Source organism: Mastigoproctus giganteus, chromosome 14 (assembly GCF_048544385.1).
Source record: "Mastigoproctus giganteus isolate SK-2022 chromosome 14, ASM4854438v1, whole genome shotgun sequence".
Taxonomy (NCBI): Eukaryota; Metazoa; Arthropoda; class Arachnida; order Uropygi; family Thelyphonidae; genus Mastigoproctus; species Mastigoproctus giganteus.
Window position 1 is genome coordinate 69,052,983 of NC_143588.1, and position 19,822 is coordinate 69,072,804.

Sequence of the window (19,822 nt, forward strand, 5' to 3'; positions counted from 1 at the left end):
ATGCCACACTGATCCAATTTGTGCAACAGTCTTCCCTGTGCAACAGTATCAAAAGCCTTTCTAAGATCCAAATATATGATATCAAAATTATTCTTTGCATCCAGTTCCTTTGTGACTACATCACAGTATCCAATCAAATTGGTCAGACAAGACTCTCCCTTAATAAACCCATGCTGTGTCCAAGCTGTAACTGAAGTCTTGTCTAGATGATCCTGCAATGCTTCTTTAACCAGTGCCTTCGTTAATTTCCCTGGAACAGAAGTTAAACTAACAGGTCTGTAATTACCCGTGTATCCCCCTCAATCCTCCTTTGTGGATTGGGGTCATGTTTGCACATCTCCAGTCCATGGGTTCCTCCTCTGAGTCCAAGGAAGCTCTCATAATTATGGTTAAGGATTTGCTTACTCTCTTAATTATGGTTAAGGGTTTGCTGCCTCCTTTAATATAAGTCGATAGATTCCATCCACCCAGGGTGCTTTCTTATGTTTATCTTCAACAATCTCCTCCACTTTATTCTCAGTTATTACAAGATTATCTGGCTTACTGCCAGAGTTTAATACATCTCTGGCATTTCCCTCCCTGAATAACTCCTCACGTGTGAATGTAGATGCAAAGTAATCATTTAGTTTGTTAGCTACATGAGCAGGATCATCAACAGTTGAACTGTCGATGTCAACTGGACCAATCTGATTCATCGACTTCCTGTTAGAGTTTACATAAGTAAAGTACTCTTTGCTATTTTTCTTTGTATCCTTTGCTAAAGATTTCTCGTAATCTGCCTTTGCCTGCCTAACCTTCTTTTGTGACTTGGTTACAGACCAGTTTATATATGTCATAGGCTTCTGTGTCACCTGTTAATTTATATGTATCCCATGCATTTTTTTCTGTGCCACATATCTAATTAATTCAGATATTGTCTAATTGTCTAACACATGTCTAATTATGTTCAGAGTAACGTTTATTAATTCTTTTGCTAAAAAAACTGAAATATAAACATGAAACTATTAGTCACTTCTTTTAGAGTTTATGAAATATAAGTGTGTAACATTCAAAATAGTGCATGAATGTGTATTAATGTTTTGTCATATAGATAGATAGATAATAATAATTGTGACATGAAGCTTTTATAATAATTTTTATAAATTGAGTATTCATTTTTAATTATTAATTTTTGATAATTAAGCATAAAACAGAACTTATCCAGTTTCTGTAACAGTAGCCATCTAGAAAGAACCTTATTTGTTTTCATTACAGTGAAACCAGAAATAACAGCACTAAGCAGAAAGCAAAAAATAATGATGCTTCATCTGTTAGCTTATTTCGCTTAATTCTGTGTGAAAAACACATCATTCCAAAATTACCGAAATAAAACCTTTTGTGTATTTTGGATGGTAGAGGATGATTAACACACAATAGATATTTCATAGGCAGGCCAGTTTAGACCCCACCACCACCACTAGTGCTGGTTAAAGAAAAAACAGCAGTCATCAGACCTTTAATGTGAGAGTATCTTTAGATTCACCTAACATCTGTTGGGAAAATCTAAGGATAAAGGAGAAACCTGTAAATCTAAGAGTTTTACAGGTTTCTCTCCTATTCATAAAGGTGGTTCAAAGGGTGAAATGAGTGATTGCAGACTCAGAGTTTGACCTCTGTGCTAAGGAATATATGGAGTTCATAGTTGACTGTAATACTGAATCACCTGCATAATAGTGGTAGTAGTAGAGGCATGTGATGCAAGAAAGCAAGCTTTATGTAGCATCAGCCAAAAAAAAAATTTCACAAAGTCATTCCCTCTAAACGTTTGTGCAGTTCCTCCTTTAATTTATTTAAGCTATCAACTTCCACAACAACAGATGGAAGTTTGTTTCAGCAATCAACTACCCGCTGGTTAAAGGCAAATTTTTGAATGTCTATTCTATTACTGTCTTTCCACAATTTGAATTTATGTTCTCTCTCAGGTTTGTAATCTGAGCAAGAGGAAGAATCCCATCAGATTGAGCCTGCTCAACCCATTCGAGGCCTTATACACCTCAATCAGATCACCTCACTGGTCTCCAGACGCTGCAATTTGTAGAACGTAAACCTTTCTTGGTAAGATCATTCCTTTGTTACCCTCAGCAATCTTGTTGCCCTTCTCTGTACTCTCTCAAGCAACTCTCTATCCTTCCTAAAATAAGGCTACCTTGAGTACTGTACACAGTACTCAAGGTGCATCCTGACCATTGCCTTATACAGAGGGATAATCACCTCCTTTTCCTTACTAGCAAAAGTTCTGTATGTCATTGACAAAACCCTATGACCTGCTCTGGCAGCCTGTCTGCATTGCTTAGAAAATTTCATATCTGACTGCACAATTATTCCCATGTCCTGTTCATTTTCTACCACCCAAAGTGTAGTACCACACAGTTGGTATGTTTCTCTGTGGCTAATTCTACCTATAAGCAATACTTTGCATTTGTCAATAATAAGTCACAGGCAGGCAAAGGCAGATTATGAGAAATCTTTGGCAAAGGATGCTAAGAAAAATAGCAAGGATTTCTTTATTTATATAAACTCTAAAAGGAAGGGGATGAATCTTATTGGTCCACTTGTTATCGATTGTTTGACTGTTGATGATCCTGCTCAGATAGCAAACAAACTGTATGAGTATTTTGCATCTACACTCACACATGAGGAGTTATTAAAGATTGAAAATGCCAGAAGGTTATCAAATTGTAACAGGGTGCTTAATTTAATTCACTGCTCAGTTATTAATGATTTTGTAATAACTGAGAGCAAAGTGGAGGAGAAATTGTTGAAGTTAAACATAAAGGCACTTTTGAGTGGATGGGATCTATCCAGTTATATTAAAGGAGGTGGAAAAGGAAGTGAGCAAACCCTTAGCCATAATTATGAGAGCTTCCTTGGACTCAGGGGAGGTCCCCACGGACTGGAGATGTGCAAATGTATCCCCAATTCACAAAAGGGGATTGAAGGGTGACACGAGTAATTACAGACCAGTTAGTTTAACTTCTGTTCCGGGTAAAATAATGGAGTCACTGGTTAAAGATGCATTGCAGGATCATCTAGACAAGACTGCAAGAATAATTCAGACACAGCATGGGTTTGTTAAGTCTTGTCTGACAAATTTGATTGGATATTATGATGTGGTCACAAAGGAACTAGATGCAAAAAATAATTTTGATATCATATACTTGGATTTCAGGAAAGCTTTTGACACTGTTATGCATGGAAGACTACTGTACAAATTGGAGCAGAAAGGTATTAAGGGTAAATTGCTACAATGGATAAAAGGATGGTTAAGTGGGAGAAGACAGAGGGTGGTAATCAATGGGCACTGCTCTTCGTGGACTAATGTTATTAGTGGAGTCCCACAGGGTTTGGTGTTGGGTCCACTGTTGTTTTGTATATTTATCAATGAATATTAATGAAGGTATATCAGGCTTAGTGTCAAAGTTTTCAGATGACACAAAGGTTGGCACGATTGTTAATGACAGTAATGGCAGTGTGCTACTGCAACAGGATCTAGAAAATTTGGGAAGATGGGCTGAGAAGTGGAAACTGAAATTTAACATTGACAAATGCAAAGCACTGCATATGGGTAGAAGTAACCCCAGAGGAACATACCAACTGTGTGGTACTATGCTTAGGGTGGTAGAAAATGAAAAAGACCTGGGAGTAATTGTGCAGTCAGATATGAAGTTTTCTGAGCAATGCAGACAAGCTACCAGAGCAGTCATGGGGTCTTGTCAATGATATACAGGAATTTTGCTAGTAGGCAAAAGGAGGTGATTATCCCTTTGTATAAAGCAATGGTCAGGCTATGCCTTGAGTACTGCATACAGGTCTGGAGGCCTCATTTTAGGAAGGATGTAGATTTGCTTGAGTGTATACAGAGAAGGGCAACAAGATTGGTGAGGGGAATGAAGAGATTCTTAAGTTCTGCATATTGCAGCAGCTGGAGACTAGGCACCTGCGAGGTGATCTGATTGAGTTGTATAAGGACTTGAATGGGTTGAGCATGCTGAATTCTGATGGGATTCTTCCACTTGTTCAGATTACGAACCTAAGGGGGCATAAATTCAAATTGAAGAATGATAGATGTAGAATAGATGTGCAGAAATTTGCCTTTAGCCAGCAGGTAGTTAATTGCTGGAACAAACTTCCATCTGTCGTTGTGGAAATTGATAGGTTAAATAAATTTAAGGAAATGCTGGACAAACATTTAGAGGGAATGGTTGTGTAAAAAAAAAATTTTTTTTTTTTTTTTTTTGGCTGATGCTGTATAAGCTTATTCAGTTCCCTGAAAACTAACCTGCTTTACCTTGGGGAAACTGCAGTTTTTTTTTTTTTTTTTAGAATAATTATAAAGTCTCTAAATTGTAGTAATACTCATGTATAATTTAGTTTTGCATCAAGTCCTTCATGCATTAGGTTCAAGCCAAGTTATAATGTGGGTGCTTATAAAAAAAACTGTTATTAATATTTTTGTTATGGTAACACAAAAATGTTTTTAGTAATAATTGTTAGTGATTTTTTTTTCTTTTTTAAATAGGGTTTCCATCGCTATTTCTTCATTAATGAAAAAGCAGCACACCAATCTTGTAAGTGATATATTTGCATTCTGAAATCTCTGAAATTGCTGTGTATTAATATGATGCACTGCTGTGTTATAAGCTGACAGTTATCTATGGATGGTTAATGGTTTTATTTATTTATTGTACCAGGTGGTCCCTGCCATATATTTACAGTACCATACATACAGTATTACAGATACAATTCATAGTATTGTATACAGAATGGGGTACATCCATACAAAAGTAGTCAACAAGGTCCAAAGCCCATCTGCACAAGAACCTTCCTAGAAGAAATGCATAATCTGAGTTGTTCGCTGTACAAAGACTGCATGATCTTACTGAAATCATCTGATCTACTTAGTCTGAGACACAATGAGTCTGCCACAGCACAAGGACGTGCACATCTACTGAGCCATCTGAAATGTTTATGTTCTGAGAAAAGCGATATATAATCCACAAGAAACTGCATTTATTAAAATTGTAATCCATAGAACAAGAAAATATAGTAAAAAATCACCAGTGAAACTGCACTAATGTTGACATATTGTCTTGCTAAATGATCAGTGTTTGAGATATTTGCAGTGTTAAGATGTAATCAAAAATTATGACGTTAAGACAATCTAAGTGATTTAAATGTTGAATGATAGCAGAGGATGCAGCCATCACCACAACAGTGGTCATAATTGTGTCTTTGTGCATAATACCAAGGGTGTACCAGGAATGATTCATAGCTGAGAAAGCAAGCAGTACTTGTAAAGTGTGTATGTATAAAACTAGTGGCTGAACACCTCAGAGATCTAGAAGTTGGGATTATACAGAACATGCTGGTATACATGGTTTTCTATGACAATGAACTAACCAACAGTTGTCCCAGTTCATAAAGTATTATGTAATCTGGGCCAATTCAAATGTTTATTTTTAGTGGAATAATGGGCAGTGATAATTATGTAGGAGTGGTTTCAGAAACCCAAAGAATTACTTTTTTCCACTTTAATAGCTGGCATGCTAGATCTCAACCCACTGTAGCATACTTTGGATTATGCAGATATAAAATTATATAGTTAAAAATTAGTAACTTATTAATAATTAGTGTTAGAACTCTGAACAATTTCTTAGTCCCGCAGTCCTTACAAGGAGCATTAGGCTGATAGAATGAATTTTATTATTTGTTTGTAAACAACAATTAACCACTTTCATCAGTTTGTATTTGACTGGGATGAAATACATAATTGAAAATTGTTAATTTTTATATCATATATATTCATAAATCAGTCATTTGTATGTCTTGTGTTTTTTTTCCCACTAATTTGTGTTGCTTTGCTACACTAGTAATAATTACTAATATAAGGAATACTTTAGCTAAATTAATAATTTAGCATATGTGTATAAATGTTATTCATGTAAAGAAATTTAAATATTATTAATTTACAAGAGTTTACAAGATAACTATTTACAAGAGTTTATCAGTGAACTATTCAATCATGATAAGAGTGAGTTTGTCATTGGCAAATACGCTGGTACATTAAGCCACAGTAAAGCTTCTAACAGGACCAAAATATCTACTGTTGTTGAAAATCAGTGTTTATTAGTTGAAAATCCGATTTTCAGTTATAATAACTGAAAATCAGTTATTATGGGCTGAATTTAGTGTTGGTTTTTCTAATGCGTGTGACATTAAAGAATGAAAAGAACAACTTAGTTTTTCATTGTTAATTTTGTATCTGTTGTTTTAGTTTTATATATTTTAATGCTTTTATTTTTTAAAATTTTATTATTTTAAAGAACTTGGTATAAAATCTTTGTTTTTTGTGTATTATCATGCTTTGTTGTTACCTTTGCTTTTATTTGCAAAGGTTGGTACCTTAAAAGGAAACTTTGAAGGAAGGAGCCATATTACTATAAGTAACATTATAATACTTTTTTTTTTTTTTTTTTTTATAGAATTGTTACTTATTAGTAGGGAACACACAAGCCAACTTGTAGTAGTATGTATTCTTCCCATTTGAAAGAGCAGTACTTTTCATTAGACCTAGCATATTTTTTCTGCCTGTACTATAAAATGTGTATTTGATAGTCAAAAACAGAGCTACGATGCTCAATATCTGCATTGATATCAATATTTGTAGAAGAAAGTATTTGGATGATGTTCTGTTTATTACTGATAGTAGCACTATTCAAGACATTTTACATTCATTTAATAATATTCATCTTAGACTCAATTTTACATTGAAAAGGGAAAATATGGATGCTTAGTCATTAAATTTTCTAAATTTCATGCTTACTCAGGATGTGAATAAAATCCAATTTAATATCTATCATACACCAACAAATATTGGTATGCTTCTGCATTATAACAGTTATCACCCGTTCACGCACAAATGGTCCATGGGTACCTCCACTGAGTCCAAGGAAGCTCTCATAATTATGGCTAAGGTTTGCTTACTTCCTTTGCTGCCTCCTTTAATATAACTGGATAGATCCCATCCACCCAAGGTGCCTTTTTTATGTTTATCTTCAACAATTTTTCCTCCACTTTGCTCTCAGTTATTACAAAATCATCTAGCTCACTGACAGAGTTTAATTCACCTCTGGTATTCCCCTCCCTGAATAATTCTTCATGTGTGAATGTAGATGCAAAATACTCATTTAGTTTGTTAGCTACCTGAGCAGGATCATCAACAGTTGAACCATCGATATCCAGTGCACCAATCTGATTCATCCCCTTCCTTCTAGAGTTTACATAAGTAAAGAATTCTTTGCCAAAGATTTCTCGTAATCTATCTTTGCCTGCCTAACCTTTGTGACTTGGTTACAGATCAGCTTATATCTTTCATAGGCTTCTGTGTCACCCATTAATTTGTATGTGTCCCATGCATTTTTCTTTTCTGCCACATGTCTCATTAGTTCATCTGATACCCATTTAAGCCTAAACGTTGAACAGTATTTTTTAGTTGGTATGATAAGCCTAATAGCATTCCAAGATTAATTCTTTGAATGCTTCCCATTTTGAATTTGCTGTTGGTAACATCATCAGTTGGTCCCACCATATAGAATTTAAATACTGTCTCAGACCTCTGTAGTTGCCTTTATGAAAGCAAAAACCCTTCCCTTTACCCCTGATGGTAGTTACCTCTTTGAGTAAATCCCGCTTCAGCACAATGTGATCACTGCCGCCTAGTGGTTCCTTTATCTGCAGATTCTTAATGCATGAAGAATCACTACTGATAATCAGATCAAGAGTATTACTCCCTCTAGTTGGCTCCCGAGCATGCTGAAGTAGAAAACAATCATCCAATAAATCCACAAAAGCCTTGCTTTCTTGTGTGCGTGCATGCATGTGTGTCCAACCCACAAATTCCAGTCAATATCTGGGAAGTTAAAATCCCCCATCATAAGACATTCTGATTTACTAGCCCACTATTTCTCTGTACAATTGTTCATTGTACTCATTCGAGTCGTTAGACCCAGAACACACTCCTACTCTTATTTTTGCTTTCGCAGTGCTTATGTCACACCAAACTGACTCAACAGTGCACTGTTCAGCTATATAAACTGGATGCACTTCTTTTGATTTTATGTTTTTCTTAATTAACAGCATAACACCTCCTCTCTTTCTATCCTGTCTATCCTTTCTGTACACATTGTACTCCCCAAATTCCAGTTCAGCATTCCTTATATCTGTGTGACACCATGTCTCTGATATTCCCACAATATCTGCCTTTGATGTTTTGACCAACACCTCAAATTCATCAAATTTATTTACCAAACTCCTAGCATTGGTGTACATGCAAGTATACATGCACCTGTTCCTATTCTTAGCTACCCTAACACAGACCATGTGTTTACTTGTACCACAATGACTCCCAGCAGTCTCTGAAATCCCCTGAATCTTGTTTTCCAGGCTGCTGCTCATTCCAAAAGAAGCAGTGAAAGAATCACTTTCACCTCTGCCAGTGACTAATCTATTAGTCCGTGTATCCCCCAAGCTAGCAGTTTTCTGACTCACCTAACACTGCCTGAATAGCATCAGTAAATATTCTTGCACCCTTTCTATTTAAGTGTATCCCATCCCTGTAGAAGCAGTCTCTCTCCTGTTAACAAGCACAGACCAGGCAGAGAAAAATTTTATTTCTCAAGCCTTGCACAATCTCTCCAGGGCCAAATTGATCGACAAGGATCTCATCTTATACTCCCTCCTATCGTGTCTGGGCAGAATTGTAGACACTTTCAAATTCAACTTTAACTCACGGCTTTTTTTCAACAGTGACCTGTACTTGTTAAGTAATTCTGCTGGTCTCCTACTCTTAATATTATTAGTGCCATTGTGTACAACAATATCACCTTTTGTGCCTTAAAAGATGATATCTGCTCTACGTCATAAACCTTTGCCCCTAGCAGACATACCCTGTTCCACCAATCCTTTTTGCATAATATGTTCCCGTTTCCCTGACAATGCTTCTGTATTATAGTAGTTATCACCTGTTCATGTACAAACGGTCTATTATCTTTAATCAATTTCTTAATGCCTATAAATATTCAAATGGAATTTGCTTTACACTCAGAAATACAGATATTAACCAGCAGATTTGTAAACAGGGATTAACCCCTTGATACAATAAACCAAATTAGGGTAAAAGATAAAGATAGGATACAAAAAAATCTACAACCAACCAACAATAATAGTATAAAAAATACTTTATTTCTGTCCCATAAGTTGAACAGTGCCACAAACAGGTTTCAGATTCTTTAAAGATGCTGAATTTAAAATTGTGGCCAATACAGAAATTACATGCTATACTGAACAATCACTGTCCTTTCCTCTTTCGCAACACAAATAAATGACCTGGTATACAAAATTTCTTGCAGTGATTGCGATTCATCTTACCAAGGACCTTGACGCAATTTCCACTGAATGTTTGAGTAAAACAGTATGCATTTGCAGTTCGTGCTTCTCGTTTAGCAGCGTCAGAATTAGCTTTTCATGCCATTAACGAAAACCATATATTTTTATTTAACGAGGCCAAAATACTTAATGTCCAATGTAATTATACAAGACTATTAATTTCAGAAACCATCGAAATTAAATTACATGAGATTTCTATTAACGTTCACCGTCCATATCTAATCTCCAATTCTTGGTCTTTTACTTGCATGCACAAAGACCAGATAATCTCTCTATTTAAGATTCAAGCTTTTAATTGTTTTCAATTGATTTTTTACTTTAATCATTTTGCGTCAATCTTATATTTGTTTTAATTTCTGGAGAGTCATATGGAAGTGTTCTTTGTAGCATATTGAGGTAAATTTCTCTTATTCTTCTATGGATATAAAATGTGTATGGAAGTTCTACTGTAGTTAAACTTTGCATTTTATTTTGATTTACCAGAGAAGAAATATTTATGGAATATAAAGGGGAAAACTGAACTGTTTATCAGTGTCTTATTTTAGTTTTTCTACAGAGTTTACTAGCTTAAAACTTGTTTGATTTATAGTTGACTATTTAAAAATAATAAAATTATTAATTGTGTGATCGATTAGAATGAAATAAAAGTTTCATTTCTCTTATAACCTATAGAGGTAAGTTTTTATCCTTGTTAGTGTTCTAAACTAATTGTTAAGTGTTATTAAGAAATTGTTAATGAACAGGGTATAAGCATATGAAATAAACTTACTTTTTTATTTTGTCTATTTCAATTTTCAGTGGCTTCAGCTTGAAGGTGTTAAATCTGGATGTATAAATGTACAAACAACTTGGCTAACATTAAGTTATAAGCCTAGCGATTTAATGCAGGTAGGTGCTTATTGGCTGTTCTGTATCAGATTTAAAGTTTGTATAGCATCACATAAGTATTAGTATTTAATTTAAGTAAATCTTAATAACAATATTACTCTGTATAAATACTCATAACTCAAGATAACTGTCAGAATGTGAGAAGATTACAGCAATACTTTAACATAATGATTACTAATAACAGAGTTATATTGTTATTATATAACTTTATTTAAATTAGCTTGGCAAGGTTATTCTTTTTATTCTTCGATGTTTCATAAGCAGTGATTGGAGAAATAATGATATTCAGGTATCATGTTTCCTATTTTGTGACATTAATATTATCACGAGCATTAGCATATTCCATTTACATATTCTTTTATGTAAATGGAAATTAGTAATTAGCATAAAATATTGGTGTATATTAATGTTGGACTTGAATAATGATAATTTATAAATTGCAAAATTATTTGTGGATGGAAGGGTGGCACAGTTAAAATCCCCCATTATAAGACATTCTGATTTACTGATCCACTCTGTATGTCTGTACAGTTTTTTGTTATACTCATCATGGTCATTAGGCTTATAACATGCTCATATTTGTTTACCATCATATTTGTTTTCCTAGTGCTTATGTCACATCATAACAGTTTGCTACACTCCTCACAGTCATTAGGCTCCAACCATCATATTTGTTTTTTCACTGCTTATGTCACACCAAACTGACTCAATGCACTGGCCACCCATGTCTACTGGATGCACTGCCTTAGATTTTATGTGCTTAACTAAGAGCATAACCCCTTCCCCTTTCTGTCCACATTGTACTCCCCATGTTCAAATTCTGAATCCCTTATATTTAAGTGGCCATGTTTCTGATACCCCCACTGTCTGCATTTGATGATTTGAATTGTACTTCAAATTCATCAAATTTATTTACTATGCTCCTAGCATTTGTGTACATTCAAGTATATATGCAACTGTTTTTACTCTTAATAACTGTAACACAGCACATGTATTGGCTTGTTCCACAAGGGACCCTCCAGCAGTTCTTAGTAATCTCTAATGTATTGCTTTCCAGACTGCTATATCTTTCAATAGAAGCAGTGCAAGAATCACTTTCACCTCTACCTTTGAATCACTACCTACTCTTAATCTATTAATCTGTGTATTCTCCCAGGCTAGCAGTTTTTTTGACCCACCTAACACTACCTTGATAACTGGGTGACATTTGTTTGTGCAGAACTAAAAGCAAGGTTGTATCAGCAGTATGCTGTAAGTTAGATTACTTTAAATCATAATGATTCAATCTAAATCAAACTGATATAAGTTCAGGATGGCTTGTAACAATTTAAGTTTAGGATGGCTTATGATAATTATTACACAGTAAAGAGTTGATTTTGAAAAGGCTCATTCCTAGACTTAAAGAAACTGAAAACATTCTAGTTGTATTATGTATATCTATTTAATAATAAAAGTTTTTTACAATCTTATCTTACCTTTTCTTTTCTTTTTTTTTTTTTTTTTTATTATTACAGCAATTACTAGCAGTAAAAAGATTTAAGCAAAAGAACCTTTCTTCATCTGTGTTATTAGTTTTTATTGATTCTGCCAAAAATTTACCAGTAAGTATTAATTGAGTAAGAGCATTTTCTTTGCTAATGTTTTTTTTCCCCATATGATGCAGTAATACATTTCTTTCATGTTTATGATAACAGTCTAATTGTTTAAGATAAATCTCATTATTTTTGTTATATGCTATCACAGATATATTCAGAAATCAGAGATTTAAAAATATTTAAACTGACATTATTTTGAAATTGTAAAGATTTTGTTTTTGCAGTGACATGCTCAGCAGCCACTGAAATATGGCCACTCATGAAATGCCCTTATGGGTAGCACAGTTTGGTAGAATTGCTGTCCTCCGGGTGGAAAAGATCTAAGTTTGAGGCCCATCGATGATATGAGGAATTTTTATGGGCTTTTTTGCAACATGGCTGAGTTAGTGATTTCGGGCAAGGGTAGCATGGTTTTTTCCTCCTGGAAACTCAGGTTTTTCATTTGGAAAACAGAAAATTGACAAGCAATTTACAGACAGTATATACGGAGCAATATGGCCTTAGTTGCTAATGCTCCTAAAAACTCTAATGACAATCCATCTAATAATGAGTTGGGCTCTCCTTAGGTGTGGATAATGGCTTGATTGTGCCATAGCCTGGATGTTAATGAGATTACAAAACACACTCAGAGATACAGCCATTGATGCTTCCTTCAAAGTGCTCCAAAATTATTCACACTTGTAACAGAACTTAAACTTACAAGTGCAACAATGTGTGATGAAACAATGTGAGCAGTAAAAGTGAACATGTTATTTGTTTGTCAGTAGCCCCATTTATATTATTGAAATTTGTTTTTTCGCAGTTTTTATTATTATTATTATTATTATTTTTTTGTCTCACTTAAGTGCATTGAATTTCTATTAACTCAGATTTGATCCAGGAACTTCGAAATTAAGGTTCCTGTTCTGGACTGTGCATACATAATCCATAACATCTTTTATTTCAGATGTGAGCAGTGGTGTCCTGAAGCTTTTGTGATGTAAACATTTTTTTTTTTCAGACTCCAAACTTCAATGACTTCACATAATGGATCCTCAAGCTTAGTAAAAAATAATTTGTGCTGTAAATTATATTGATTTTTAAATATAAGAAATTTTGTTTGTTGTTATTATCCCTGGAGTATATCCAGATTTCTAGGATCTGTAAACCACAATTTGAGAAACTTTGATCTAGAGGAGTTCTGTGAAAAACACTAATAGTGAGGATAGTTTGTATTTAATAAGCAACATTTTTCTGCAGTCCAGAAAAATGTTAAAAATGGGATTTCACTGTATTATGCATGACTATTCATTGAAAATTTATTCGTAGTACACTTTTTAGTTAATCTATGCAGTGCATAGGTCTTAATTTCTTATTATTATATTCTTTCAGAATGTTACTCGGCAGTCACTGGAACCATGCCCTCAAGTCCATGTATTTACGAGTGATACACGTGAGAAAACTAGCGTTCAATATTGCACCAATGATCCAGTTTGGGAGGAATCGTTTCGTTTTCTAATACATAACCCAGAGGTTCAAACTGTACATTTTGAGGTATGTAATACTTTAGAAAATAGTACATGTATATTTAATATATGGTACTGGAAGTGGCAGATTAACCTCAGAATTCAAAGTATAGTAAAATCTCGTTAACTCTGTTGATTACTAGGCCTTGGTGTCTATTATAAAAAAATTCACATAAAACATTTCATGTGAATTTATTTTATATCAGCAGCATGCAATTTCAGATTTTTTTTATTTTTAACCTCTTGAATTATTGTTTTTTTACTAATTGTGAAAGATCGTAATATGTCTTTAGTATTCATGAAAATTTTCTCCCTAAATAACCAGTGTTTCCCATATTGGTTTTTAAAAGTTAGTTTATTTACTAAATGTATTATACAGTTAGGTAATGTTTCGGGAACCTTGCAGAACTTATCATCAGATTATACTTGGCTGTTACTGTTAACATCCTTCCGTCTTGCTGAATGACTGTCTCCTTCATTATTTCCTGTTCCAGAGCTGTTTCAGAATGAAGGTGATGTAGTCATTTCATCAAGGTTCCCAAAACGTTACCTAATTTTATAGTACATTTAGTCAATATAGCTAAATAAACTAACTTTTAAAAACTCATGTGGTATGAGAGTGGTTATTCAGATAGAAAAATTTCCTAATTATTTTAATATTCATGTTTAGCAGAAAATACAAAGTTTGGCAATTAGGTTTTGAGACAACAATTCAAGAAAATGCAATTTCAATTTGAATTTAAAAAAAATTTATGCATTAGTAAGTTTCAAAGTACTCTCCTCTATGTATACAATATGTATACATTTGGTCTGGTGCCTCTGCCACTGCCCTTTAACAGCTCTGGAAATCTTCAACTTAGATGTTTTTAATATTTTTTTCACATTAATTTTAATGTCCTCAACATCTATAAAATGCCTTTCTTTGAGAAAAATTTTAAATTTAGGGAACATCCACAAGTCAGCATGCTAGATTAGGACAGGTGGTCCATTGTGCTGATTTGTTTCTCTACTAAAAATGTTGTTACATGAATTGAAGCATGAACAGATGCATTGTCGTGATGAGAATGATGCTTAGAAAGCCACTGTACCAGTTTAGCTGCTACCTTTTTCATGCCAAATCTTCTGCCAAAATTATTTTTTGAAGTGTTTCTTTGTTAATCTCAAGCTCCTGGGCTATCATTGGACAGGTTAATCTGTGATCAGAATGTGCCATTTCCATGATTTTTGTCACGTTATTATCTGCACCTTTATTTTTTGTTATCATGAAAATCTTTCTTTTTTGGCATTAAAAAAATTTGCTTTTACGATGGTAGCATCACCATCACCATAAACCAAACTTAAAATTTCACTCAGGGTTTTACCTAGTTTCATGCAAAATTTCACATTCACTTGTTTAATCATATACTGCATTTTAAATTGAAAAGCAATGTACGTAACACTCCAAGAGCTGTTCAGCAAGTAATAAATGTGGCAAATTGAAACTTGCTTAGAAAGTTTGGTTTTGTTACCATCAAATGGTGCAGATTGTAATGTTGCAATATCATTGGGGATGAAATACAAAATTGGTCTCAAAATTTAATTGCCCAACCTTGTATAGTATCTTACAGTTACATTCACTTGTAAAGAGCAAATAAGCCGTGCATACTAAAAAAATGCAAGCTGCGTGAAGTGGGCCAAGCAATTTCTGTCATTGGTAAGGGAAAGTGACAAAATGACATGCCCCATTGCCTTTTGTTGCCATTGAACAGTGAACAATATTGGCATTATCTTTCTGATTTGGTTTTGTCAAAATTCACACCTGGTGTTTGAATGAATTGCATATGTTGCTAGCAAACAAAATTCTTATTTCAAAAAGAGAGAATCTAACTTTTTATGCAAAACCACATTCCTTCCAAGTTGCATTTCAGTAAATATCAGTAATAATTAAAACATCCCTTTTAGGCTATAGCCAGATGGGCAAATAAAAATTGCTAGTAAAATTGCTAAAGTTAATAAAAACTGCTTTTTTTTTATTTCACTGTTTGTTTTTGTAGTCTTAGGAGAAGTCTCAATCTTTGGATTAATTCACAAATAAGCCATGCACAAATTTTTGATTCCATTTTTGTCAGAAAAATATGGTATTTCTTTCTTGAATATATGGTATATATTCAAGAAAATATGGTATTTCTTTTAAGTTCCAGCTAGTGGTGTCAATTCACTGTATTAGAAAAGTTTGCTACCATAGGAAAATTTATTTACAATTTATAGTTTAATACAGTGCAACCTTATATATTGTAAGTTTATTTACAGTTTAATATTCATTCAACCTGTTTTAGATATAACATGAGTGATCATGTTCATCAAGAGGGACATAAAAAAAAAAAATACAATGTATGGTAAAACATGAATTTCATTATAAATACTAGCAAACTCTATACCTCACAGAGGTGAAACAGCTACTGCAATAGTTTCCAAAATGTAGCCCACTGAGCTAGATTTTTAGTTGCTCCACTGTTAAGCCTCAGAGATGCAATAAACCAATGAAATGTTAATTGCACTTGGACGCTTGCAAAAATAAACATTTAGCTCTGAGAGGAGAACCAGCTACTGTATTTGTGATTTATTATAAATTTTTGTGAACAGCATGCCACATTATTATCAATGTTTGAAATCACATTTAAAATTGTTATCTGTAAGTATACTGCAGTACTGTAGAATTCACTTTTTGCCGACCGGGCTAGCCGAGTGGGTAAAGTACCTGCCCGGCAACCCAAGGTCGCGGGTTCGATTCCCGCCTCGGGCTTGGATCAAAGTACTGCAAAAAAACCTTGGGAGGTGCAATATGGCCATAGAAGCCGATGCGCCAACAACTACCAAATCAAAAAAAAAAAAAAAAAAAAAAAAAAAGAATTCACTTTTTTTTTTGTTGTTTTTAACCTGCAGTGTTATTGTATCAAAAGATCACATCAGAAACAATTTTAAATTATAGGTGGTAGATGACTTTCATCAACCGGTGAAATACCACCACTTTGGTTATTGGAGGCTTGAAGTGGTGAAACCCATGTTTAGTCTCTAGAGCAAAGTTTCCGGCATCCCCCTCCCCCCATACTTCTCCTTCAACCCATGCACGGTACTAAGTACTATAGGTTTTGATACCTTTCGTGTTTGGGGTTTTCATAAAAAAAAAAAAAAAAAAAAAAAAAAAATGTTTCCTTTTACTTGTATCTGATGTATTTTTAAGTCTTAGAATGTTTTTCGCTGATGAAGTATAAACCAGTAATTTTACAGTTTATTTAAATGTTTGATTTAAAATGCAAGATAATTTTAATTGTAATGCAGTTAGTCCTGACATGTAGTAGTAGTGGCGTGTGATGCAAGAAAGCAAGTGTATGAGCTTATGCAGCATCAGCCAAAAAAAAAAAAAAAAAAAAAAATCACACCATTCCCACCAAATGCCTGTCCAGTTCCTCCTTAAATTTATTCAACCTATCAACTTCCACGACAGATGGAAGTTTGTTTCAGCAATTAACCACCCGCTGGCTAAAGGCAAATTTCCGCACATCTATTCTACATCAGTCTTTTCTTAATTTGAATTTATGCCCCCTTAGGTTTGTAATCTGAACAAGTGGAAGGATCCCATCAGAATTCAGCGTGCTCAACCCATTCAAGACCTTATACACCTCAATCAGATCACCGCGCAGGTGCCTAGTCTCCAGCCACTGCAATTTGCAGAACTGAAGCCTCTCTTGTAAGAGGATCCCTTCATTCCCCTCACCAATCTTGTTGCCCTTCTCTGTACACGCTCAAGCAAATCTACATCCTTCCTAAAATGAAGCCTCCCAACAAGCTTTTACAAGCTTGCTTTCTTGCATCATTTGCTGCTACTGACACTAATACTAAGATTTGATTTCCATAGATTTCTCAGAAAATTATTATTGTATCAGGTATATATTAAAAGTATATTATGCTAAAAGATATACTAAAAGTGTGTGTGTGTGTGTGTGTGTGTGTGTGTGTGTGTGTGTGTATTATGAAAGGTATATATTATACTAAAATGTGCAGGTATACTAAAAATATGCTTCAGTTTAAATTGCTTATATGCTTGTTTAAGCTTTAATTTTCAAACACAGCAGATTTGTAAATGTTTAAATGAAAGGCACTGGCATTATCTTCTTGGAGAAATGAGAGGAACCATTCTTGAAGAACATTCAGATAATAGTATTTACTGTAAAATTGTCTCAGTAATTCCTAAAGTTCAAACTAAATGCACTAAAAAAAAGAAAAAAGAGCAAGGTTTTCTTCCGAAAAGCAAAAATGAGCTAGTCTACTGAACTGTTTTGGTTACACAAGGACCTATAGCTCATTACATGTGTGGCTAGTACAGGAATCAGAATTGTCCTTCTGCGTATGGAGAATGCCAAAGTTTGAATTCTTTAAAGCTTGAGGAAATTTTTATGGACTTTATTATTGTCTGCATTGAACTGTTTTTATTTCTGGAAACTGAGGTTTTTCATCCAACAAAATAGGCAGACCAACCACTAAATACATTTATTTTATGGACATAATTATATAATGCCTTGTGCCCGGGCGCCTCCATAGCCAGGTGAAAAGGAGCTGCAGTGTGTAGCACATGCTTCTTGATTAGACCGGGGTTCGAGCTTGTGATCACCAAATACGCAGGATGCAGAAAGGTCAGGGAATGACCACCGCATATCCCAGAGCAATATGGCCTTAGTTGCTAATGCTCCTAAAAACCAAATAACAAACAAGCCTTGTGCCCTTCAGTTACCATGATGCCTATTCTGAAATATCTGTTGCATTTGAATTTTACATGGAAATATTTTCTAATTTTGTGCAAGAATCCTATAAGTTGATTGTTTTTTTTTTTTTTTTTTTATAATCAAATTGTTGTAACATGTATCAGACGGTTTTGTGAAATTGCATTGCTGATTCATGAGCACCCTATTGTTTTTGTTATCTTCTTTCTACTAATAATAGCTATCCTATTGTAGGTCGGTGGTGCCAGTCTTTTCATACTTGTGGAACAATTTTGTTTATTGTATATCTTAGAGCTTTTCTCTAATAGATGTTATGTGAGATTTGTTTCAGTTGAATCACTTTAATAAAATTGTCTTAATAAGAATACTTATTTCTCTATCAGTCATCTTGCCATCTTCTACAGTGTTATGTCAGAAAGTTACTGCTAGGGATAATATCTCTAGTCCACTGTGTTCTTTAACACCAAAATCATTTCTGTATGTTATATTAATTTGGGAACTATATGCAGTTTAAGTGGAGAATCTTTACTTTTTATATTTTGGACTCCTGTAGAAGAATAATAAAAGATATAACCTTTTGTTATTATTTTGCCTAAAATAAACGATTTTTCCCTTGTAGATCCTGTGTAGTAAAACTAGCAAACTCCTTGGAACCTTGCGACTTCCGTTGACTCGTTTGTTAAAGGAAGAAGAAATGCAGTTGGAGCAACCTTTTGGTTTACATGGTGGTTTACATAACTCAAAAATATATATAAGCATGCAGTTAAGGGTTAGTATGGAGTAAATATTTTTGGTAGATTATGCAGCAAATGTAAAAAATTCTGAAAAGTGTGTGGACTGTTAAAAATAAATCAGTCATATACAAAGCAAACAGACTAAAAGTTAGCATTGGTATTTGTTAGCTGGATTAATATTCAAGAAGTTAAAATGTCTATTCATTCAGGTCATATTTTCTTTTTAGAATGATTTCAGTGAACTATTTCATGTCTTAACAGACTTGGGTATGTTTATGGATCAAAATTTTTTGATCCATAAATTTAAATTTTAAACCAGAGAGTTTTGAAAACATGGTCAGTAAGTTACTTCGAAAATGCATATTGGAAAATGCAAAATGCATATATTATGATAGTATGTTGTCTTCTCTGTGATGACTGTTTTTTGCACTAATGTTTAGTTGACATTCTGAAATGCATGTAAAAAACTTGTTGATGATGGAAAGTAAGCACATTTATGCTTGCCCAGCAGCATGAAAAATAGGCATTGTGGAATATCAGGTAATTGGTCAAAATTTCTGATTGGATCCTCCATAATTAAAATTAATATAAAAGAAAGACACTCCCAAGAAGAAAGCCCATTATGGCACATTATGGATTGCAGGTCATTTGTTGAAATTTTTTATGCACAATTTGTATGTTTCATTGCAGATTATTTTATCTGCAGATAACATTTAGTTTGTTGTTCAGTAATTTACATGTTCACTAATAGCGATTTGATTGATTGACAAGTGAATTTTACAACACAATAAAATCATTCTTGATAGTGACTGAATGACAGGTTTCCAAGACAGTGAGCACATAGCAGAGAAGCAACTTAT

The 19,822-nt window shown here is 34.0% G+C and overlaps 1 protein-coding gene across 1 annotated transcript in view; it reads left to right on the forward strand.

Moving 5' to 3' along the window:
* Positions 1-19,822, forward strand: part of LOC150075208 (extended synaptotagmin-2-like) — a 301,413-nt gene that overhangs the window by 183,690 nt on the left and 97,901 nt on the right. Inside the window, exons 16-20 of the mRNA XM_090388399.1 lie at positions 4,559-4,607; positions 10,282-10,371; positions 11,886-11,972; positions 13,338-13,499; positions 18,848-18,997. Of these exons, the coding sequence (XP_090244525.1) occupies positions 4,559-4,607; positions 10,282-10,371; positions 11,886-11,972; positions 13,338-13,499; positions 18,848-18,997 (538 nt within the window). The remainder of the gene's footprint in view (positions 1-4,558; positions 4,608-10,281; positions 10,372-11,885; positions 11,973-13,337; positions 13,500-18,847; positions 18,998-19,822) is intronic.